We start from the raw sequence: 24,892 nt of genomic DNA on the forward strand, positions 1-24,892 counted from the left end.
TACACAAAATTGCTGGAGGAACTCAGCGGGTGCAGCAGCATCTATGGAGCGAAGGAAATAGGCGACGTTTCGGGCCGAAACCCTTCTTCAGACGGGAGAAGGCAGGAATAGGGTACTGATTGTGGATGATCAGCCATGATCACAATGAATGACGGTGCTGGCTCGAAGGACCGAATGGCTTACTCCTGCACATATTGTCTATTGTTAAAGGACTGGAGGACTTAATAGGCTGGGATTTTTTTCTCTGGCGACAGGATAGACCATGCCTTTTTCCCTGTAGTATTGAGGGGTGGTACAGTTGTATGGAATCATGAAGACATAGATAAGTTGAATGGTCAGTCTTTTTTCCACGGGAGGTGAGTCTGTATCTAGGCTGCATAGATTTAAGGTGAGAGGGGAAAGATTTAATGGAACCCGGTGGGGCAACTTTTTCACACTGAGTTTGGTGGGTATGTCGAGCGAACTGGCAGCAGGAGAGGTAGAGTTGGGAACGATTAGCGTGTTTGAAAGACATTTTGATTTGTATATGAATATGAAAGGTTGAGTGGGATATGGGCTAAAAGCATGCAAATAGGAGCAGCTCAGGTTGGCAACGTTCACCCTGTACAATCTCTAAAATAAATAGTGGTGGGGGGGGGGGGGGGAGGGGAGTAGGGTCGACAGACTGGAAGTTTGAGGGTGGAGTTAAGGGGAAAGAGTGCAGGAGAAGTTACAGAAGTCTCCAGAAGTAATGGGATGGAAAGTTTAAGAAGGGATAAGAGAGTAAGGTCGGGAAAATCGGGACCGGTGTGAGAGGAGGGGAGGTGAATACCGATTTAAAGCTGTTGTATTTAAATGCACCTAGTATAAGAAACAAAGCGGACGAGTTTGTAGCGCAATTGGTAGGTATGATGCTGTTGGAATTAGACGTGACTGCAAGAGGATCGGAGCTGGGGGCTGAATATTCAAGGTTATACGTCCTATTGGAAAGACATACCGGCGGGCAGAGGTGTGTGGGGTAGCTCTTGGTAAGAAATTAAATTCTGTCCTCAGCGAGGGGTGACATAGGATTAGAGGATGTAGAGTCATTGTGGGTAGAGCTAAGAAATTGTAAGGCCCTAAAGACCCTAATGGGAGTCATTTGCGGGCACCCAAACAGTAGCCAGGATATAGGGTACTAGTTATAATCGGCATGTAAGAAAGGCAATGCTATGGTGGTCATGGGAGATTTCAATATTGAGGTAGACTTGGAAAATCAGGTTGGTAAGACCCCAAGAAAGGGAATTTGTAGAGTGCCTCCGAGATTTTTTATTTTGGAGCAGCGTGTAGTGGAACATACCAGGGAAAAGGCAATTCTGGATTTAGTTTTGTGTAATGAACCGGATTTGATGAGGGAACTAAAAGGTAAAGGAATCACTAGGAAGTAGCGACCACAATATGATGAGATTTAACCTGAAACTTGAGAGGGTGAAGGTGAAATGGCTGACAAGGGAAGTCAAGGACAGTATAAAACTAAAAGAGAAGATGTATAATATTGTAAAAAATAGTGGGAAGCCGGAGGATTGGGAAGCTTTTAAAAAAACAATATAAGATAATTAAAAAGGTAATACAGGGAGAAAGATGAAATACAAAGGTAAGCTAGCAAATTATATACAAGAGGATAGCAAGTGTTTCTTCAGTTATATAAAGAGTTAGAGGCAAGAGTGGATGTTGGACCACTGAAAAATGATGCAGGAGAAGTGATAATGGGGAATAAAGAAATGGCAGAAGAGTTGAATAACTTTTTTGCAGCAGTTTTCATAGTGGAAGACAACAGCAATGTGCCTGAAATTCAAGAGAGTCGGGGAGTGGAAGTTAGTGAAGTGGCTATTACTGGGGAGAAGGTGTTTGGGCGACGGAAAGAGCTGAAGGTGGATAAGTCACCTGGATCGGATGGGCTGCACCCCAAGGTTCTGGTAGAGGTGACTTTAGAGATTGCAGAGGCACTAATAGTGATATTTCAAGAATCACTAGAGTCTGGAGTGGTTCCAGATTGGAAAATTGCCAATATTACCCCGCTGTACAAAAAGGGAGCAAAGCAGAATAGTGGGAACTATAGGCCGGTTAATCTGACTTCAGTGGTTGGTAAGATTTTAGAATCCATTGTAAAGGATGAGGTTACGGAGTACTTCGAAGTTCATGATAAAATAGGCCGAAGTCAGCATGGTTTTGTGCTGGAATTCTTTGAAGAAGTAAATAATAGGACAGACAAAGGAGAGTCAGATGTTTACCTAGCTTTTCAGAATGTTTTTGATAAAGAGCCAGACTGGAGGCTGCCACAGAAGATGAGAGCCCATGGTATTAAAGGGCAGATACTAGCATGGATAGGTTGGCTGGATGGCAGAAGGCAAAGAGTGGCAATAAAGGGGGCTTTTACTAGTTGGCTGCCAGTGACTAGCGGAGTTCCACAAGGGTCGGTGCTGGGGCCGCTACTCTTCACATTGTATATTAATGATTTGTATGAGGGGATTGCACCATTGTGGCCAAGTTTGTGGATGATACGACAATAGGTGGAGGAGCAGGTAGTGCAGAGAAAGCAGGGCCTCTGCTGAAGAACTTGGACAGGTTGGGAGAGTGGGCAGAGATGTGGCAGATGGAATATAGTGTTGCAAAGTGCTGGCCCTGGAGAGGGTCCAGAGGAGGTTTACAAGAATGATCCCAGGAATGAGTGGGTTGACATGTTGAGTGTTTGACGGCACTGGGCCTGTACTCGCTGGAGTTTTGAAGAATGAGGAGGGACCTCATTGAAATGTACTGAATAGTAAAATGCTTGGGTAGAGTGAATGTGAAGAGGATGTTTCCACTAGTGGGCAAGTCAAGGACTAGAGGTCATAGCCTCAGAATTAAAGGACGTTCTTTTAGGAAGAAGATGAGGAGGAATTTGTCAGAGGGTTGTGAACGTGTGGAATTCTTTCTCACAGAAGATTGTGGAGGCTAAGTCAATGTTTTTAAATGTCAAATGTTTTTAAGGAAGAGATAAATAGATTCTTGATTAGCACTGGTGTCAGGGGTTAAGGGAAGGTAGGAGTATGGGCTTAGGAGGGATCAGCCATGATTGAATGACGGAGTAGCCTTGGTGGGCTGAATGGCCTAATTCTGTTACTATCACATAATCAATTGACATATTGGGTCAATATCCGTGTTGTATAATCCTGACAATCTTTTTCCTAAGTTTATCCTGTGTTCACCTAGTAGCCTTTTGGAAAACTTGCAAATGGAACAAATCATGCATAAAGAATAATCACTGTATTTCAAAAATTTGTTTCGGAAATCTGGTTTCAAAGTACATCCGAAGGAATGTTCATTTGTTTGAATCAGATTAGTGATATCCATACCGATAAATTATAGGAAAATACAATGGTTGTTGTAAGTCTTAAATCGAAATAGGAAATGGTGTGAAACATCCAACTGGCCAACATATGTGGAAAGAGAGAGTATTCCAATAATAATCTTGTGTCGTAACTGGAAAATGTAACGAATTAGCTGATTGTACAGTAAAAGCAAGGAAAAGATGTGAGTGTTGACGTGAGAGGAAAGAACAAAGGTGAAGAAGACCTGCAATGGATTGTAATAGTTTGAAGGACAAAAGGTTTGACAATGCAAGTATTAAAAAAAAGCATGTTAATTTTGTTTTAATACATAATCATTAACTAATGGCAAAGACAAGAACAATCATCACAATCCATTTGGAAAAATACACTAACACCTTTTTTTATTTCACTTATAGAGAGTCTTTCCCATTTGATCAACAATTCAATATTCTTATGCGCTTTATTGTGGATCAAACACAAACGCCTAACCTTAAGGTTGGTATACAAATGACATTTTAAAATATCTAGTTGGAATTCCATGCTAGATTTTGGGAATATGTATGAATTAATGTTTTTACGCATTTAATTATATTGATCCTCTTGAATTTTCACCTGACATCCCAATACATGTTGCATGTATGAGCAAGTATTGATACCTTAGCTCTTGGGGAAATAGTCATGTTTTCTTCTTATTTTCTGCTGATTTTATATGATAGTTGGTGATTGGCAGTTAGGTGGGATAAGTAGATTTTAATGACTGATCTTTCAATGAAAAGCAAAAATATCCGAATTAGCCTTTCTCTTGACGTAATAGGCATAGTTTTTCTTCTTGCTTAGATTCTTGTATTTGTCTTCCTTTCACAGTCTTAGTGGAAATAGTCATTGAACTAATTTGGTTAGTGTACCCTGTCAGATTGATCATTCCCTCATGTCCAACACAACTTATCTGTGAGAATTTGGACAAGTAGCTGAGGTACTTCAAAGATGTTAGGATTATATTTGTATATTAACATGAAAACATTGGAACAGTAATTGACCTCTTGTTCTTCAAGCCTACCCCACATTTCATTATGATCATAGTTGATCTCTGCTGGCCTCAAATATCCTGGCCACAAACACCCTTGAGGGCAGAGACTGCCAGAGATTCACTGCCCTCTGAGAGAAGAAATGTATAAGAAGAAAAGTAAAATAAGTTTATTCTCTTTCAATGTTAAGGGATTGTTGTTTAAAAAAACCTCGATTTCTTGAAAATAATTATTTTGTTTCAGTTATTCATGCAATCAATATGGCATTGCTTTTTCTTCAACCCACACAAGTATGTTTATTTGTAGGTTAAAGTTGCTATCTTGAAGTATATTGAGAAGCTGGCGAGACAGATGGACCCAGCAGATTTTGTTAATTCCAGTGAGACCCGCCTTGCTGTATCCCGAATCATAACCTGGACAACTGAACCAAAGAGCTCTGATGTGAGAAAGGTAGGGATTTATTATGTTTAGAATCTCTTTGCCAGCAGTGGTCGAATTTGCTCCTTCTGTGCTCTATTTGGGGAATCAGAAATGCTCGCTCATTTTCCATTCAGCTATGTTGCATTAATGCATTTGTTGTACTCCAATCTCATGACATTACATTCCCCTTTCTGTTTAGTCTCTGTTATTTAATCCTTGAGTAAACAGAAATGAAATTGGAAGTCAAGTAGAAATTTTTTCTTTTTCTTTGCTTGGCGAGAGCATTGCTGACAAGCCCAGCAATTATTGTCCATGGCTAATTGTCCTTGAAAAGATCTGTGCTTTGAACTGCATTGGTTGATGGTATTACCACAGTGCAAGGAATCCGGATGATATGTTACTTGGGGAAACTTTTCCATGCAATGTTATTTTCATTCTGAGTAGACTACTTTAAACTTTGGAGATACAGCACGGGAACAGGTCCTTCGGCCCAACGAGTCCGCGTTGACCAGTGATCGCCCAGTACATTAGCACTATCCTACGCATTAGGGGCATTTTACATTTTTATATGAGTCAATTAACCTACAAACCTGCACGTTGGCTCGATTGTAATTATGTATTGTCTTTCGGCTGACTGGTTAGCATGCAACAAAAGCTTTTCACTGTACCTCGATACACGTGACAATAAACAAAACATCTTTGGAGTGTGGTTGAAACCGGACAAACTCCATAAAAATCCATACAGACAGCACCTGTAGTCAGGATCAAACCCGGGTCTCTGGTGCTGTAAGGCAGCTACTCTACCGCTGTGCCAGTTGTGGTTTTGGGTTGGGGAGGAGTACTGTTGGGTTTGGGGAGGAGTGCAGTTGAATCATGAAGTTTCTGTGGATGCTTTGTAAATGGTATATGCTACAAAATGGTGATGCCAGTAGATGATGAGGTGCTTTGCTGTTGCTGAAGCTGAGATCAGCTGGATTAATGCAAAGTAATCCATCAATGTCCTGATGTGGCTTGTTGATGGTGAAAAGACTTGCGTGAGGCAGTAGGCAATTGCTGCTGAATACAGAATGATCTAGTGGACAGTCTTTGTACAGCTACTTCATTTAACTTGATGTATTTGACAATGATAATGACATTGAAGTGGCATCTTTTTCTCCTGTTGGAAATTGTCCTTTTCCAGCACTTCCATTACCGTAATATTATACAGCTCTGATTTTAACTACAGTCTGAATCTGAATACAGAAAGCTACTGAGGCATGAGTTAGCAATGGTTGTTTGTAAGACTACATTAAAATAATTGATAGTCATCAACTGTCATTGACTAACGTTTACAATATTGATGCATAGTTTACAAGTGATAGCCCTTTTGAGGCTAAGAAAACACAATAGCAAAGTTGTTATCAATAGATTAGATAATAGATTAGAGGAAAAGTAATACAACGTCAAAAAAACAACAAAAAGCATGAGAATTGGAAAAAAAAAATCAGAAGATATTTCAGCAGATATTAATGATTTCGATGAAAATGTACAAGGCATGATTAATTTGCAGATGGCATTAAAGTGGGTGGTATCATAGACAGCAAAGATAGTTATACAAAGTGGCAGGATCTTGATCAACTGGGCAAGTCGGTTGAGGAATGTTTAATGCAGGTAAGTAAGTGAAAGGTGTTGCAGTTTGGGATGTCAAACCAGGCCAGGACCATCAAAGTAAATGGCAAGGCCCTAAAGAGTGTTGATGCACAAAGGGCAGTTACATAGTTCCCTGAAGGTGGTGTCACAGAATGGTCAGGAAGGTTTCCAGTACATTGGCTTTCATCAGTCAGAATAGATTTGGACAAGTACATGGAAAGATATTTAAGTTATTGTAATCGTGAATGTACTACGTTGTTGCGTAAACCCGTCAGGTTTGATAGTATCCTTCAGTTTGGGAAACCTTTATCTGATCGTCTACAAATGACGATATCCACTCAAATTTATTGTTCGATCTCAGGCAATTAGGGATGGGCAATAAATGCTGGCTTTGCTCTCATTATCCACATTTCGTGCACGAATATAAAAAAAAATGACCATGCAATATTTTCAGATCCAGCCAGTGTTACAACAGAGAGCTCTAAAAATGTTTAAATTAATTGTTTCTTATCTGATTCGATTATTTTGCACTGGCTAATGTGAAAATTTCATGGTGTTTAATATGATTTTGGCATTTAAAAAAAAGTTTTGCTAACTGCTTCAAAGGCTTTGCTTTACAAATTGATAACTATTGATTATAATGTATGCATGAGGGGAAAGCCAATAATATTCGAATAGTAGCAATCCACAGTTTAAGTAAAGGTATAGGCTGCATCTATCTGTTCCAAACACAATTGGTGAACTTGATCACTTTCTGTCATGGCTCTTCAGCTTTATATAAGTTTTTTAATCATGCAACTGCTGTTTATTGTATTCTAAAGTTTTTCTAATACCCTTCCCACCTGTCAAACCCAGACTGTGCATAATTGGTTGAGTGATGAGGGGTTGGCCAGGTCCTGTTCGAGCACCTCTGGGCCTGGTGAAATTGGCCTGGAAGAAAAGTGTAAACAGGTAGAAAAACAAGTTGCACCTACTAATTTCAAGTTGCTTTTCCCTGTATCTTCTGGCTTTCTTTTAATTGGCTGTACAAGGGTCTTGGCCACGCTGCCTTTTCCAACATAACAACTGTGTTTATTCTACTATATTGCCAACAACAGTTATTTTCCATACTATACATACATAGTTGGTGTTGTTTGGGAATAAGGTTTGTCTTTTTTCCAGTATTAATAAGTAACTTACTGCATTGGCCCCAATGTGAGGACTGCTGCTTACTGTGTTGGGATGCATGCTAAAAAATGTTAACTAATGGATTTGAGATTGCATCAACAGTTATTGTGTTTATTTGAACAAAATATGCTCTTTGTAATAAATGAAAATTAGAATTTTAGCGTTAAGCTTTTAATAAATAATTCAGAATATGTCAAATATTTCCTAACGTGCAAAACCTTTGTATTTTGTGACAATTAATATATCTGAACATTATAACAGTGCTCATCTTAGTTGAATGCGCACAGATTAATTCGAATGATATAAAATTATGCTTTTATTCCAGTTATCTGTAATGGATGCATAGTTCATTTTTCTAATGAAACCTATCATGCACTTTGTGAATGGAATACTAATAATTGATATATTCAAAATGCATTCAGGGTTTGACAGAAATAACAGACAGATTTTATCTACATTTAGAATCCATAGGATTGTAGGAGTAATGATTACAAGAAATTCAGATTGATTGAAGAGGAGAGTTAAGATTGTTTTTATTTTCAGACCACGTAAGATGGGAAAAATTGGGAAGGTGTGTGGTGCTTCTCAGGAAAGGTGCAGTACCACTTTTCTCTTTAATACATACTGGTGACCTTGTATTGGATATAAAAAGCGCAATATAAAGTTTGCAAATGATGCAAACTGCAACATTTAGAAATTTTGAAAATCTGTTTTTATACAGAATATACTAGGTTATCAGTATGTATTAAAGAGAGTAGTGGCACTACACCTTTCTTCAGAAACACTGCTCTCTCCCATGGTCTGAAAATAAAAATAACCATAATCATAGGTGGTTCTCCACATTAAAAATGCTGGAGAAATTCAGCAGGGAGGCACCATCTATGGCAGTGGTTCTTGATCTTTTTGGCGTAAGCGCATACGTGAACAAAATACTATATGTGGTATGTACCTTTGTTAGGTTCCTAAAAATGGGCTCAACAAATGGATATGTTATTTATGACAGACTGATGTCGGGGAAGAAGGGTCTCGACCCGAAACGTCGTCTATTCCTTCTCTCCATAGATGCTGCCTCACCCGCTGAGTTTCTCCAGCATTTTTTGTCTACCTTCGATTTTTCCAGCTTCTGCAGTTCCTTCTTAAACATAACCATAACCATCCTCTGTTTTCTGTCAATCTGAAATTCATGTTATCATTTCCACTCCCCTACTATTCAATTGTTTCTAATTTCGATAAAACTGTTGTTTCATATTTCCATGAGGGTGAAAGTAGCAAGCTTCAGGAAAGGCAAACTAGTTAAAAGAATATACAGTTTATTAATAGATTAAAAAATTACTGAAGCAGAAATGTGAAGTGATTTGTTTTGATTTGAAGAATGAAGAGAAGCAAAAGAATGGTTCAGTCGTGGAAGGAATGCAGGGAATAATTCTTCAGCTGTTTGTTCATAGATCTTTGACGTGCTGAGTAATTTGAGAAAACATTAAATTAATAGCAACATTTTCTCTTTACAAATGGAGTAAGGAGAAAAGGAAATAAGATAAATGTTAAAAAAAAAAATAATGTTCAAGTCCAGGCACTTGCAGTAAGCAGGAAAAACATCATTAAAGAAGATGCAGAAAATACTTACTATAATAAACCATGGATAAAAGCTTTCAGTTAGTTGGAAAGATGAGAGAAAATTAACTTCTGTTTAGAATAGATTTACAAGCATGTGAAAAGCTGATAGATTTTGAAAAAAATATGAGGAATTGTTTCCAGTATCAGTGTGATCAGTAATCAAAGAATGCAGAATAAAGGTGAGTATTTAAAGAACCACACACAAGAAAGAAATCTAGTGATTAAATTCAATTCGGAAACTACTAGGAAGGTGATGGAAGCGAATTCAATTGTAAGTTTCAAATGGAAATGCTAAATTCTCAAATGAAGACACAGAAGACAAGGGTTGGTTATCGCTTTCAAAGATCCAACACAGACAGAATGGGCTCATTGCTCCATGAAAATTTTGTGGGATTGTTCCACATTACACCATAAACCTTGCCAGGTAATACCTGTGGGCCTGTTTGGACAAGTAAAAGTGTAAACTGCAGAATTATGTTTGCTGTGAAACTGTGGTTGTATGAAGATCATTTGTTTCACCATTCATTTTTTCTTATTTTCTGCTACACTGACCCATTGTTTTGGGAGTGGAAAAGCGGATTTAATGGACTTACTACTGGGCATAAAATAGTGGATGGTGTGTTCAGTTGCCAGATTATTGACCGATGTAACCATTGTTGTGCTGGGATTACATTTTTTTATCACAACAACTTAGAATAATTTTGACACTAAACTGAGTGTCTGTTACTATTCCTTCAATAGTACTGCTTGAGTTTAAGTTGTATATTGCAATCTTAAATGTTTAACTAATTGAATTTTGATACAGAACTGCTTACGCAGAGGCATTTTTGCAGGCCATTTATACAGAATTGATATGCAGATCCACCACTGATTTTTCCGGCACCTTCAGTTCCAACTCTCTTTTGGATTATCTATTTCGCCAGAGGTCATGTTCTCTGAGTGGATTGGGATAGTACTGGAACGACCACCATGGAGAGGGGGGGCCGAGATACTGGCCAGAAAATCGTCCTCGGAAGACGGCTATGGGAATGGATCTGCCGACTCCGGCAGATTCGGAACTCCAGAGCCCCAGATGCAGGGGGCAAATTCGACTCGCCGATCGGCTGAGGAGGTTGGTTATGGGAGCAGATCTGCTCGCTACGGCCAGGGCGGAGTTCCAAAGTCCCTGCCTCGTGCAAATTCGTCCCCCTGATCGGCCGTGGAAGTCCCAATGGGATCAAGATCGCCTGCCTCGCCTCACCGCCAATCTTTCGGGAGTACTTCCGGGGGAGATTCTGAGTGTGCTCTCATAATTTGTTCGGATTAAAGGAGATCCTGGAGCACCAGTTGCTGGAAAATCGGTGGTGGACCTGTATGGTGATTTCTAGTTGGTTTCAAATATTCTGAATAACAATGCTAATTTTGAAATGTTATGCTTTGATATGGTGTGCAAAATCTTGTAATGAAAAGTCAATAACCTGCAAATAGTGCAGTAATCCGCCTGGAGTATTCATTGTTTTCATGGGGTGACTGCCTTCTAAAATAACTGTTTGGACATTGCATACCTGATCTTGGGACAGTGGGATTCAGTAACGTATTTTTATCATTTTGTTTCACTATTTTATACAGGCTGCGCAGGTCGTGTTGATTTCTCTGTTTGAGCTGAACACTCCTGAGTTCACTATGTTACTTGGTGCCTTGCCAAAAACCTTCCAAGATGGTGCCACCAAGCTCCTACACAATCATTTGAAGAACTCCAGCAACACTAGTGTGGTACATATGGTTCATAACTTACTACTTAATATTGGAAGATTTTTTTTTTAAGTGTATATAGCAGGCCCATTTTATAAATTATTTAAAAGAACTTTATTGTAATATCTATCTCATTGGCCCAGGTGCTGTAGGCAAGGTTAAAATTCTAAATGTTGGGGTTGGATGACTTTGTGAGTTTGCAAAACTAACCCAGAATTACATTACGGTTTGAATGAATGAATGAATGAATGAATGAATGAATATTTATTACATGTCATTTGAACCTCAGTGAGGCTCAAACGAAACTCAGTTTCCACAGCCATACAAACAGAGACAATTCCTGCAAGACACACACACAATTCAATTTACACAAACATCCATCACAGTGAATCTCCTCCTCACTGTGATGGAAGGCAAAGTCTTTTCTCTCCTCTGTACCATTTTTCTCCTGATGTTGAAGCCCCAGGCGGGCGATGGTAAGTTCCACGGCCATTTTAGGCCGCGCCGGGTGATGTACGGCCCCGCTCCGGGTCGTTCCAACCCCGCGACACGGGCTGGAGAAGTCGCGTTGCGGGAGCTCTGGAAAGCGGTCTCCACCCGGACCCGTGAGCTCCCGATGTCCCAGTCCACCGGACCTGCGGCTGCAACTGGAGCTTCCGAGCTCCGGGGTCGGGCAGCAGCAACGAGCCACCACCGCTCCCCGCGCTCCGAGGCCGGCCAGCCCCACGATGGTAAGTCCGCAGCTCCGCAGGCTCAGCGACTGGAGCCCCCAGGTCGATCCGGCTGAAGGCCGCTCCACGGGGCTAGGCCCCAACGATAACGGAGACCCGACAGGAAAAAGGTCGGGTCTCCTGTACAGGAAAGAGATTTTTTAAAGTTTCCCCCCCCCCCCCCCACATAAACCATAAACACAGTTAAAAACAGTATTAAAAAACACGAACAACTACATTTAACTAGACAAAAAATTAAAAAAAGACAGACAGGCTGAAGGGGCCGCTGCAACCGTGAGTCGCGCCGCCATAAGATTTAAGATTGATATTGGGCATATTTATTTTGCTTTGCTCTGATTACATAATAAATTGTATTGATAATTTAGCAGTTTTAAATTGTGCCAGTGCTGCCTATGCTCTAGTTACTTTAACTAGTTACCTTTATTGAAGTGTTGAGAAAATAAAACGCTATTATATTCCTCCCTTTCATAGAGTTCGCCCAGCAACACAATGGGGCGCACACCTTCACGGCACTCCAGCAGTCGAACAAGTCCTCTTACTTCTCCTACAAATTGTTCGCATGGTGGTCTATCCCCAAGGTAATAAATTATCAAGTAAATGATCTGTTTGGTTATAAATAAAATTTCGTACAATTGAAATCTTAGTAAAATTTTTATTAGTACTTTTTTTTACAACCTTCAAAATGGGCAATGAGTCATAAATACTTCATAATTTTGTTTTACAATTGCTTTTTTCCCATACTTTTATTCTTTGCCTTGTTCATTTTTGAACAAGAGCTACTTGTGACGTTTCACAGCAAATGTTAAAACCAAAGTGGATCAAAACTTACAACAGTTAATTTGGTGTATAACGTCCACCTATTCCTATTTCTTATTGCCCACGCCTGCAAAATTAGTAAAAAATATATATATATTTTGGAGCTGATCCTGCTGTAAACCAGGAGTGTAAAATAAAAGTAATTATTTTAAAATTGAGAATAATAAAGATTGCTTGACAAGAATGGAGTTTGGGAAAACAGATAGGTTTAAATATTTTTTGGTGTAGCTTGCTCTTGAATGTTTCCTATTATTCAGAATGTGAGAATGTCATGAAAAGCTTTCGAATGACACAGTTCTTTTATTAAGAAGAAAATGAATCTTCCAGCACTACAGTTCATTTTTTTCCAACCTTGGATTCAATCACTTTTTTTCTCTTATCTCTTTTAACACATGAAACTTTTCGTTCCCACCATTGCATTCACTTAAAACATTGTTATTCGTGTTTTATATTTGGCATGATTTGTACTTTAAGATTGCATCTTAAATATTTGGGGAGGCGTGATCTGATGTGGTACATAGCTATGATATTAATGCCATTAAACATTGGTATTTTTGGCTTATTTCACACTTTAAAAGCATGGTTCTTGGTTAAATTAGCATTATTAACTTGCAATCACGATATAATACTGCTAGTTTGAGGAACCTGTATATTAATAAAAACGTAATAACAAAGTGGAACACTTCATCCTGGAAATAAGTTATCAAGGTGACATTTGAAACTACTATGAAGCCACGAGATGCTTGTGTCCGGCCAGTTTAGTAGCAGACAGTATTTTCTGGCAAATTCAACGGTTTATGAGGGGTCATTTACTTTATACTTGAAAGGAACATGGATATTGTGAAACTCTTAGTTGCCATTTCATGCACACAAATGTGAAGCGATCCACAATTGAACCAAAAGATGCATATGCACTTGTGATTTGTACAGATGAAAATACATCATATTTTCCTGATGTTTTGGAAACTCGTTTTAAGAAATTCTTTCCTGCTGCCTCCTAACTGCAATGTTAAAATTGGTGACATGAGATGAAGCATGTAGGCACATTTGCTTGAGATTTGAAACTTCCAACTTTGGTAACAGATAGGCCCCCATCATGGAGACAGTTGGTAAGAATCAAACAAATTTTAATAATATATTAAATATTATATTGTGAGTTTACAGCACAATAGTAGTAAAGTAAAGTAAGTTTATTTATATAGCACGTTTTAGATCAATTCGCATTGACACCAAAGTGCTTTACATAAATTAAATAATAAGTTCCATTACAAACCATAGAAAAAGGTTTAAAAAAAAAATGAATAAAATGGACACAACACATTTTAGAGTTCAACACAAACGTCCCCCCACAGCAGAATCAAAACTTTCCACTGTGGGGAAAGGCACCAGAAAGTTAAGTCCTCTTCCTCTGTGAAACACCCGAGGTCGGGGCCCATTTGTGGCCGTGCAGCCAGTCCGATGATTTTCAGAGCCCTCTTGCCGTGAAGATGGAACTTCGGCGTCGGGTGAAACATTCCTCAGCGGCTTGGAAAAGTCTGGAGCGGCTGCCTCCTCCCTGGGGACCGGGGCACTCGTAGTCTTCAGGCCGCGCCGGTTGGAGCTCCGACCCCGGCGGACTCGAACCCTGGCTCTGCGGCGCTCCAAATCCAGCGCCGCCCGCGGCCGGACGCCCGCAGCCCCAGCTCCGCGATGTTGGGATCGACGGCCACAGCTTATGGCACGGAGGAAGGAATCAAAGAGTAGTTGTGGAAACCTGTGAGCAGTGGAGTGCCCCATGGGTCAGTACTGGGTCTGCTGCTGTTTGCTATATTTATTAACAATTTGGATGACAATGTAGTTAACATTTGCAGGTGACACCAAAATTGGTGGTATAGTAGAGAGTGAGGAAGGATATCCGAGGCTTACAACAAGCTCTTTGGAGGGCCAAGGAATAGGAAATGGAATTTAACTCTTGACAAGTATGAGGTGTTGGACTTTGCTATAATAATAATAATAATGGATGGGATTTATATAGCGCCTTTCTAATACTCAAGGCGCTTTACATCGCATTTTCATTCACTCCTCAGTCACACTCGGTGGTGGTAAGCTACTTCTGTAGCCACAGCTGCCCTGGGGCAGACTGACGGAAGCGTGGCTGCCAATCTGCGCCTACGGCCCCTCCGACCACCACCAATCACTCACACACATTCACACACAGGCAAAGGTGGGTGAAGTGTCTTGCCCAAGGACACAACGACAGTATGCACTCCAAGCGGGATTCGAACCGGCTACCTTCCGGTTGCCAGCCGAACACTTAGCCCATTGTGCCATCTGTCATCAAACAGGGCAAGACTTGCACAGTAAATGGTCGAGCCCTGGAGATTGATGCAGACCAGAGATATCTGGGAGTACAGGTGCATGGTTCCCTGAAGGTGAACAGAATGGTAAAGAGGTGTTTGGCTTGCCTGCCTTCATTGGGAAGGGTATTGAATACAAAAGTTGGAACATCATGATGCAACTGCACAAGTTTTTTGTGAGACCACCTTTGGAATATTGTGTGTAGTTGTAGTCACTAGCTTATTGGTAGGATGTCATTAATTTGGAGCAGGTGCAAAAGACATTCACCAGGATGTTACCAGGCTTGAGTTATAGCGAGAGGTTGAATGAACCGGCATTTATTTTCTTTCAATAGACAATAGGTGCAGGAGTAGGCCATTTGGCCCTTCGAGCCAGCACCACCATTCAATGTGATCATGGCTGATCATCCCCAATCAGTACCCCGTTCCTGCCTTCTCCCCATATCCCCTGACTCCGTTATTTTTCAATCAATCAATCAATCAAAACTTTATTGTCATTTAGAAATACATCGATATATGCAATTCTAAACGAAATTCCATTGCATTTGGCTCCCCGTGCAACACAAAAATAAACAGAAGGATAAAAAGATAAAATAGATAATGGTGGCGGCCCATTTACATGGCATTCAAGAGTCTGATGGCTCGTGAGAAGAAGCTGTTGCAAAACCTTGACGTTCTGCTCCTTATGCTACGATATCTTTTGCCCAAGGGCAGCAGAGTGAACAGTCCATGATGGAGATGTGTGGGATCCTTTATAATACTGCTGGCCTTAGACAAGCAACGTATGCTCGCAATGTCCCCGATTGAGGGGAGAGAAGTCCCGATGATTTTTTCCGCCGTTTTCACCACTCGTACGGACTTCCAGTCGGAGGCTTTACAGTCCCCAAAACAGACAGAGATGCAGCTGGTCCGAATACACTCTATGGTGCCACTGTAGAAAGTGGTGAGGACGGGATGGGGGAGGTGAGCTCTTCTCATCCGGCGCAGAAAGTGCAAACGCTGTTGTGCTCTCTTAACTATTGATGTAATGTTATTTGACCAGGTCAGACTGTTAGTGATCTGCACCCCCAGAAACTTAGTGCTACTGACCAACTCCACATCGCTGTCATTAATGTGGAGTGGTGTGTGACTGCCGGTTTTTCCTGAAGTCGACGATGACCTCCTTTGTTTTTCCGACATTCAGGATAAAATTGTTCGTATTGCACCAGTCCACCAGTTGTTTCACCTCCTCCCTGTAAGCAAGCTCATTGTCGTCCCGGATAAGGCCCACCACTGTTGTGTCATCTGCGTACTTCATGATGTGCTTTAAGAGCCCTATCTAGCTCTCTCTTGAAAGCATCCAGAGAACCTGCCTCCACCGCCCTCTGAGGCAGAGAATTCCACAGACTCACCACTCTCTGTGAGAAACAGTGTTTCCTCGTCTTTGTTCTAAATTTCTTACTCCTTATTCTTAAACTGTGGCCTCTGGTTCTGGACTCCCCCAACATCGGGAACATGTTTCCTGCCTCTAGTGTGTCCAAGCCCTTCACATTTCGAGCATAGGCGGCTGAGGGGTGACTTTATTGAAGTGTACAAAACCATGAGGAACATGGCAAAGGTGAGCGCTCACATTCTTTTCCCAGGGCAGAGGATTCATAAACTAAAGAGAAGAGATTTCACTCCGAGGTAGTCCTTGTCTGGAATGAGTTGCCGGAGGAAGTTATAGAAGTGATTACAATTACGAATTTTAAAAGACGTTTGCACAGATATATCGTTAGGAAGTTTTCTGAGGTATGTGGTCCAAATGCACAGCAAATGGGACTAGCTCAGTATGCCAACTTGGTCAGCATAGACAAGGTTAACAGTAGGGCCTGTTTCTGTGCTGTCCAACTCTAGACCCTATCAAAAGTTTCGGGTGTGGGTTTTTTGGCAGGATCTTGTGAATGGCAGCACAACAGTTTAAACTGCACGTTTGCACTTGTGCTTATTGATAGAATGTTTCTGAATCTGCTTGCCTTTCACGTCAATGCAGAGTGAAATAATCCTTCCAAAACAGAGAGCGAGCTAAAGTGCCATTCCAACAATGAATTTGCAAAATATTTCAAATGCGAAGGCAAAGCATACTGATTACTGCATGCCTTCATATAACAAAATATCTATGAGCTGGCACACATTGCATTTGTCTAGGAAAATTGTTTTTAAAATATAGTATTATAGTTTTGTTTATTTGGACTTGAATTATGGTTCTCAAGTTGTGCAGCACAATCCTGAGCCATCATGTCTGTAATTAGGAGGTACAAACAAAAAATGTATCTCATTGGTTGAGGAGGCTTAGAAATAGAGCTGCACATCTGTTAGCAGTTGCTAGATTATCTTAAATATTGACGAGCTCTGGTCACGCAGCCAGCTAAAGATTAAAAAAATAGTCTTGAATGTGAACGCACCTTATAAATGAAGCCGGCTGGTTTAGGAAATTGGCATAGTTAAATATATTATGACTGCACTAGCAGTCATAATATTGTTAGTAATACAGAATTTGTTCTCGCTGCCTGACTTTTGTACAAAATATTTATTTCATTTTAGTTATGTAGGCTGATTAGCATTGTACCCCACGAGAACTGGTTCCATATTTGAACATTCCGGTGTTTCAGAATTATAAGGCTCAACGTGTAAATGATCCGAATATAAACCAGTGGGCATGTTTTCGTGAATCTATTGGCTGAGGATTGGATTGGATTGGATTCAATTTTATTGTCATTGCACTTTTCAGTGCAACAAAATGGTTTAGCCTGCAGTCACAACATAGAATAAATAACAAAACAAACACTCAACACAGTTTAAAGTCCCAAAGTCATTGTCTCTTCCCTCCTTGCTCTCCCTCTGCACTGAGGCAATCCAGGCCTCCGATGTTGCGACCCCGCCGGGTGATGGTGTGCAAGTCCCGCGGCTGAATCCAAGCTCTGCAAACGGGCTGGTTCAAACTCCACGGCCCGGGGCGGTCGAAGCTGCCGAATGTACTGCTCTAGACTTTGAATCCCTAATTCCAATTAAACCATCACCAAGACCCATCTTCCTGCAGTAAATTTTCAGAGAACATGCTGTGCACTAAATAATTAAATGCTGTGACCTTTGTAATTACTGTTTGAGTAAAAGTGTAAACCAGAAACAATTTCATGATCATGGCTTTGATTTCTGATTGAAGGGATGCGTTGTAATGCTGAAGTTAAATGACTACTCAAACGCATTTTAATAACAAATTGAATTTTGTAATGTCTCACACTATGTTGTATTGAATTGGTATTCTGGGGTAAAAGAGGCATGATGATCTCTTTGTTCTAAAATCATCTGGTTCCCTGGCAGCGCTAATTAAAAGTAAAATAAACAATGTAATGTGGATTCAAGATTCTTAAGGTACTTCATGGCCAATATCTTTTCAATATTAGCTGTGGAAAGGGGAGAAATTCCTCGCCTGGGGTATGGTATACCTGCCTTTGCAAGCAAATAGGACCTGGGTCTAAAGATAAATCACTGGATTCTGCAGTTCTGATGCAGAAGTAAAAAATGCTGAAAATTAGTCTGGTAAGAAACAGGCCAATTTAAGTTAATTGGCTTGAAACTGATTCTCGTAACCATGGATACTGCCAATCCTGTTGGATTTATTTCTAATTGTAGGGTACCTCAGGCTAAGATAACTCACAAGAGCACTTATTATGACCCTGCATTGGTATAGGAGATTCTGTGCAAATCCTGATCTGGGACTTGATAGTAAATTTTTCCATCTAATTAAAATTCTGTCACCGTCGCAACGTCAGCAAGATAAATTCAATGTCAGCAAGACAAAGGAAATAGTGATTGATTTCAGGAAGCAAAGTGGTACACATACCACAGTTTGCATTGATGGTGCCGAAGAAGAGATGGTCGAAATTTTTAAATTCCTCTGAGTCAATATCACCAACAAGTTCTCCTGGACCACCCAGATTGAAGTAACGACCAAGAAGGCACACCAACACCTCTACTTCCTTAGAAGGCTTAGGAAGATTGGCATATCCCCTGCAACTCTCACCAACTTCTACAGATGCACCATACAAAGCATTTTATCAGAATGCATCACAGCTTTTGGGAACGGCTCCATCCGTGACTGTAAGAAATTGCAGCGAATTGTGGACGCAGCACAGGCCGTCACACAAACCAATCTCCCTTCTAATGATTCCATTTATACCTCACGCTGCCTCGGCAAGGCCAGCAGCATAATATAGGACGATTCGCACCCTGGCCACTTGCTCTTCTCCCCTCTCCCATCAGGCACAGGTACAGAAGTGTGAAAACGCACACCACCAGATTCAGGGACAGTTTCTTCCCAGTTATTATCCAACAACTGAATCATCCTATCACGAACAATGACTATCTACCTCTTTGATGTCCCTCGGACGATCCTTGACCAGACTTTGCTGGCTTTATCTTGCACGAAACGTTATTCTCTTATCATGTATCTATATACTGTGAATGTATTGTCTGCCTGCTGACTGGTTAGTACGCAACAAAAAGCTTTTCACTGTACTTCGGTACATGTGACAATAAACTGAACTGAACTATGTTAGACTGAGCACCCATAATGTTCTAAAATCTAAACTTGGAAACCTGAGAACTACATATCAGAGAACCACATACATTTAGTTTTCTTTTAATTCTGCACATATGATTTTTCTAAGTAAACATGCCCTCTGCTGGCAGTTGGATTTTTAGCAAGTTTGTCATGTTCTGTACTACCTAAAGGAGTGTGTCATATTTTCACATTGACTATTTGATCAGCCTCCATCCAAGTACAATATTGGTGATGTGAGATTTGCTTTGTCTTATCTGAGATACTGCAGATAATTCTGCAGATAATTCCCATTTGACGTCTAGGGCACTTCTGACAATTGGTCTCTGACCGGAAAAGTTAATATTGTTTCTATTTCCACAGATGCTGGCCACGACAGTTTACTTGGCATTTTTTGTTTTTAATTTTGATTTCCAGTATCTGCACCTTTTTGAATTGCGAATGTTTTTTCCTTCACACCATGTAGAGATAAAATTGAACCAGATATTCTGCTTTTTTACACATTGGTTTAGAATTTTAGACTAAAGATCCAACAATCTGCATGAGTATGATAGTAACATACATTTCAATGAGTAATGTTTTCCTTTGTTTACTCTATAATATTGTTAATACTTATCTTTCTAAAGTATATTTTGTTATCCTTTTAATTTTGTAGAGCATTTAATTCTGTGGACTAGATTTAATCCATCCTGCGATCCTCTGTAAAACGCGTATCCACGAGGTAACCCCTATCCTTTGCTTGGATTAATCCCAAGCATATGGTCACATAGCGTAGAAACATCCCCTTAGCCCATTTGGCTCATTTCCCCATCTGATCTAGATCTTGTTGTAATCTTAAATATTCTTCAATATCCTCTACGTTACCACTTTTGGTGTTATCCACAAATTTACCAACCATATAAACTACATTGCCAACCAGATCAATAATATAAATGACAAACTGTGTAACCAGCGCAGACCCCTGGTCACAGGCCACCAATCTGAAAACAATCTTTCACACTCTTATCTTCTTTCACCAAGCCAATTATGAATTCAATTGGCTAGCTCACCAAGGATCCCATGTGGTCTAATCTTCCAGACTATTTTACCATATTGGACCTCATCAAAAGCCTTGCTGAAGTCCATGCAGATAACGTCCACCACCTGGGTATGGTCAATCCACTTAATCACCTTTTCAAAGTATTCAGTTAAATTTGTGAGATGGTTTCCTGTGCACAAAGCTGTGCTAACTATCCTCAGTCTTTGGTTTTACAAATGCTGGTAGATCCTTTTCCTCGGAATACCCTCAAGTAACTGTCCCCCCATCAGTCTGAAGAAGGGTTTCGGCCCGAAACGTTGCCTATTTCCTTCGCTCCATAGATGCTGCTGCACCCGCTGAATTTCTCCAGCATTTTTGTGTACCGTCCCACCATTGATGTTTGGCTCACAGGCCTGCAGTTCCCTGGCTTGTCCTTGAGACCTTAGCACATGAGTAACCCTCCAATTAGTACCTCACCTGAGGCTAAAGTAGCAAATATCTGCAGAACCCGTATAATTTCTTCCCTAGCTTCCAACAATACCCTAGTATACGTTGGTCAGACCTGGGGATTTATTAACCTCAATATACTTTAAGATTGTCAGTGTCCCATCTTTTGTAACGTGGGTCTGTTCCAAGATCTGTTCCATAATTAATTTCCTTTAATTTTTTTGCCTTCCATGACCTTCTCCATGGTATATACAGAAGTGAAATAATAATTTACTGCCTCGTCCATCTCCTGTGGCTCAACACATCGACAACCACATTGATCCTTAAGGGCTCCAATCCTCTTCCTTTTTAATTCTCCTGTGCTCGGGGCAGTCGAGCCATCCGTAGTTGGGGTGGTCGAAGACCCCACGTCAGGGCGGTTGAAGACCCCGTATCGGGGCGGTCGAAGCTGCTGTGGCTTGGAGTTCCTGAAGTCGGTCTTTAACCAGAGATCGCGAGCTCCGCGATGTTAAAGTCCGCAGGCTCCCGCGGGTTGGAGCCCCAAAGTCGATCCCCGACAGGGATCACGAGCTCCGTGATGTTAAGTCCACAGGCTCCCGCGGTGGAGCTCTCGAAGTCAGTCTCCAGCAAAGGCTGCCTACTCCTCGATATTCAGTCGCAGTGCAGACGGAGATACGATACGGGGAAATCGCATCTCCGTCGAAGTAAGATATTAGAAAAAGTTTCCCCCAACTCCCCTCCCCCCGCCCCCCACATAAAACAAGCTAAGGAAACCAGCGTTCTCGGGGAAAACCCACGCAGTTCACGGGGAGAACGTACAAACTCCATACAGACAGCACACGTAGTCAGGATCACGGATCGAACCCGGGTCTGGCGCTGTAAGGCAGCAACTCTCCTGCTGCACCGTCGTGCCAGCCCAAATTAGTTTAGCATTAGTTGTTAACCAACTCTTACATCCATAATTCTAGAAACATTATCGCATATTTAGAAATGTTCCTGAACAGGCCGTTGAAGAGATTGCTCCTCAGAGAAGTTAGAGGTGGGAAGATAATTTGTCATACTGAATGAATGAAATACAGTAAACCAAAGGGCTGCCATCATCCACGCTCCAGTTAATATGTATAGTTCAAACATCGACACATGAAGAGGCAGTAATTTCTTGAAATTGTTAGATATCCGGTTTGTAATCGACACATTTCTGCAGTCAGAGTGGCTGATGGATAATTTCTGCATGTGACATTGTATTTTCACATAATTTTAATTAGCAATATATGGTGACATTTCCTCTAGAATTTGCTGCTGTGCCAGTTTGCAACTATGCAATAAACTTTCAAAATACACATTTTAAAAATGAGAGTGCAGAAGAATAGCCCTTTACATTTAACATTTGTCTTGAATTAAAGCCAAAAAAATGAACGAATTTGTCGGTAATGAGAATTGTTTGATACTCATAGTTAAGAAGAAAAGTATTTCAAACCCCATTCGTACTTATAGTTTTAACATAAATCTGAAATTTTCATTATTTGTGGTGTGCAGTCACGTTGCCCTTATGTGATCAAATGATACTGATCATATGATATTGGCAAGAGTAGTTCAATGCTGCTGCTTGCTTGGATGAGGTGTTCGCTGTTTGCTATTCTGCTTCTATTAATGTTCTCAAATTTTTCTTCAGTAAAGCATGACCAAAAGCCACTCGAAATATGGTTTTCTTTCTCTTTTTTGCCTTTCTCCTTCTTTCTCTTTCTCTGACCACACTGACTGCAGTCGATTCTGGGGTTGGAGTGCTGATGGGCTGTCAAAGCATCCCCACACCCCTTCTCAACCTCACTCCACCCCCACAGTTCCTACTCACAAGAACATCAGGCGTTCTTACTCGCCCAGGTAACGAACCCCCTATCCACTCTTTTCAGAATGCCTGTCTCATCATGCGGCTCTTGTTTTGAGCTTTAGCATGGTCTGTTGTATGTTTTGAGTGGCTACAACTTTTGTTTGCTGTAATTCATTCCCATGTTTTTATTAATCTGCATCTTCTTTCAAATAATGACAACTTTGTGCTCGTACATAAGTGTAAATCATTGCAACTTTGAATGTGCCATCACGGCTGAACATTTTATTCGCAGTGGGGCAGCTGACCGATGAACTGTAAATTTCAATTAATTACTTGTATCTTTTCTGAATAATTGGATGCAGTGCAACATGCCTACATAGACATGATGGATCAATGGCCTCCTTTTGTGCTGTGTTATTCTATGATTCTATGACATGTTTGAACTAATTTATGTACGTTAGATATTCTAACAAGAGATTGTAGCTCATTAATCATTCGCTTTTCCCTTGTAGCATGCTGGACTATGACACAGAAAACCTTAACTCCGATGAAATTTATAGCTCTCTTCGAGGGGTCACACAAGCCATCCAGAATTTTAGTTTCCGCAGTCAAGAGGATTTGAATGAACCAATTAAACGAGATGGAAAGAAAGACTGTGATGGTGTAGGTATTCTCTTACTAATTCAGCCTTGGTTATTCTTAATCAGTCTGTGACAGGGTCGGGGGACTACATGCAGAATGATGAGAGAATTTATTCATTTTTGTCACAATACATTCCAATAAATTTGTTGGGGATTTCAATGTTCAAAATAATACTTTTGTCTGGTTAAAAATATTTAGTATGGAAGAAAATCTATAATGGAGACTATCAGAGGTTTACATATTGCAGTGAGAGATAGTCCCTTCAGAAATCCCAATGATTTGGCATCTGACTTACCAGGTAATATTTGCAATTTACACTCACTGGGACTGGTTCCCGTGGTCCCTTTTGTTTGCTGGGGCCCCAGTCCACTGCCTTTTCTGACTACTCTCTAGGGTCCTGGTCTCTGGCAATGAATTTAAACTAACTTTTTCATTTTTATGTATTCACGGGAGCTTTTAAATTTTGGGTGTTTCTTCCTCGATTATTGTCAATCTATTTTCCCTCTCACCTTGTTGTATGGCACCTGCTTTCCCTGAAGTATCACACTGACAAAATCCCGCATTCCCGCTTGTAAATCCTTGGCTGCAAACCACTAGATATGTTCATTGTTGACTGTACCAATTTCCAGCTCCCATTTACGACAGTCACTATACATCACCTGCCATGTCCCTCTCTATCTAATTACTTATTTACTTAAATCATTTCCAGTAAAAGCTACAGCTTGTCCTTGCCCAGCAGTTTCATATTTAATAAAATCCACAGGCTATCCTTTCTACATATTGTGCTAAATCTAGATAGTATACTGCTCTTTGAGCTATATTTTTCAAGCCTTTTTATTCTTTAATTTGTAAATTGAGCCATGCTTTGTTTGTTGAAGATATTGCGAGATGGAGGAATTGCGTCTCCATCGTCTGACATTCGTGGAGGTGGTGAACCCATGGAAGGAGGAAGAACAGCTCTTGACAACAAGACATCTTTGCTCAATACTCCGCCACCGCGATCTTTCTCTGGGCCTCGGACTCGAGAATATAATCCCTATAATTATTCTGATACAATCAATGCATTTGACAAGACGGCACTGAAAGAAGCTATGTTTGATGATGATATGGAACAGTTGCGTGATGGTAAGAATTTATTTTTTATACTGTATGAGTTAACTAGTCTTGACTCCATTTGCAATGCCCGATTTGCAATATTTTTAAAAAAATAATTAAAATGTGTCAAAAAAGCATGAGTATTAAAACAAATTCTAAAAGGCTTATATTGTGAGTTTGTCAGTAATAGTTTGCTTTCTTAATTCATGTTCAATCTGTTGTTGGGTGCGTTCATAACAGTTTACTCCAAAACAAAAGTCCAGGATTGTTTACTTAGTATTTAATATTAACCTACTTTAAGGCAGTCAAAGCTCTCGTTCTATGATTCTCGTACTTTTTCACCAAAATTTACCAGAAAAAAAAAGCAGTGGTAGCAGGTGCACAAGAACACTATCATCTTTAAATTTCCAGCAAACTCGCATAGCACTTCATTTGGAAATATACTGTTATTTCCTCATTGAGATTAGGCTAAAATCCCAGAAATT

At 40.4% G+C, this 24,892-nt stretch overlaps 1 protein-coding gene across 1 annotated transcript in view; it reads left to right on the plus strand.

Annotated features, from left to right (window-relative positions):
- clasp1 (cytoplasmic linker associated protein 1) overlaps window positions 1-24,892 on the plus strand; it is a 193,340-nt gene that overhangs the window by 150,106 nt on the left and 18,342 nt on the right. The window contains 6 exon segments of the mRNA XM_033024813.1: window positions 3,746-3,824; window positions 4,661-4,804; window positions 10,793-10,936; window positions 12,118-12,224; window positions 23,183-23,333; window positions 24,191-24,437. Of these exon segments, the coding sequence (XP_032880704.1) occupies window positions 3,746-3,824; window positions 4,661-4,804; window positions 10,793-10,936; window positions 12,118-12,224; window positions 23,183-23,333; window positions 24,191-24,437 (872 nt within the window).

The sequence above is a fragment of the Amblyraja radiata genome, chromosome 7 (assembly GCF_010909765.2).
Source record: "Amblyraja radiata isolate CabotCenter1 chromosome 7, sAmbRad1.1.pri, whole genome shotgun sequence".
NCBI lineage: Eukaryota > Metazoa > Chordata > Chondrichthyes > Rajiformes > Rajidae > Amblyraja > Amblyraja radiata.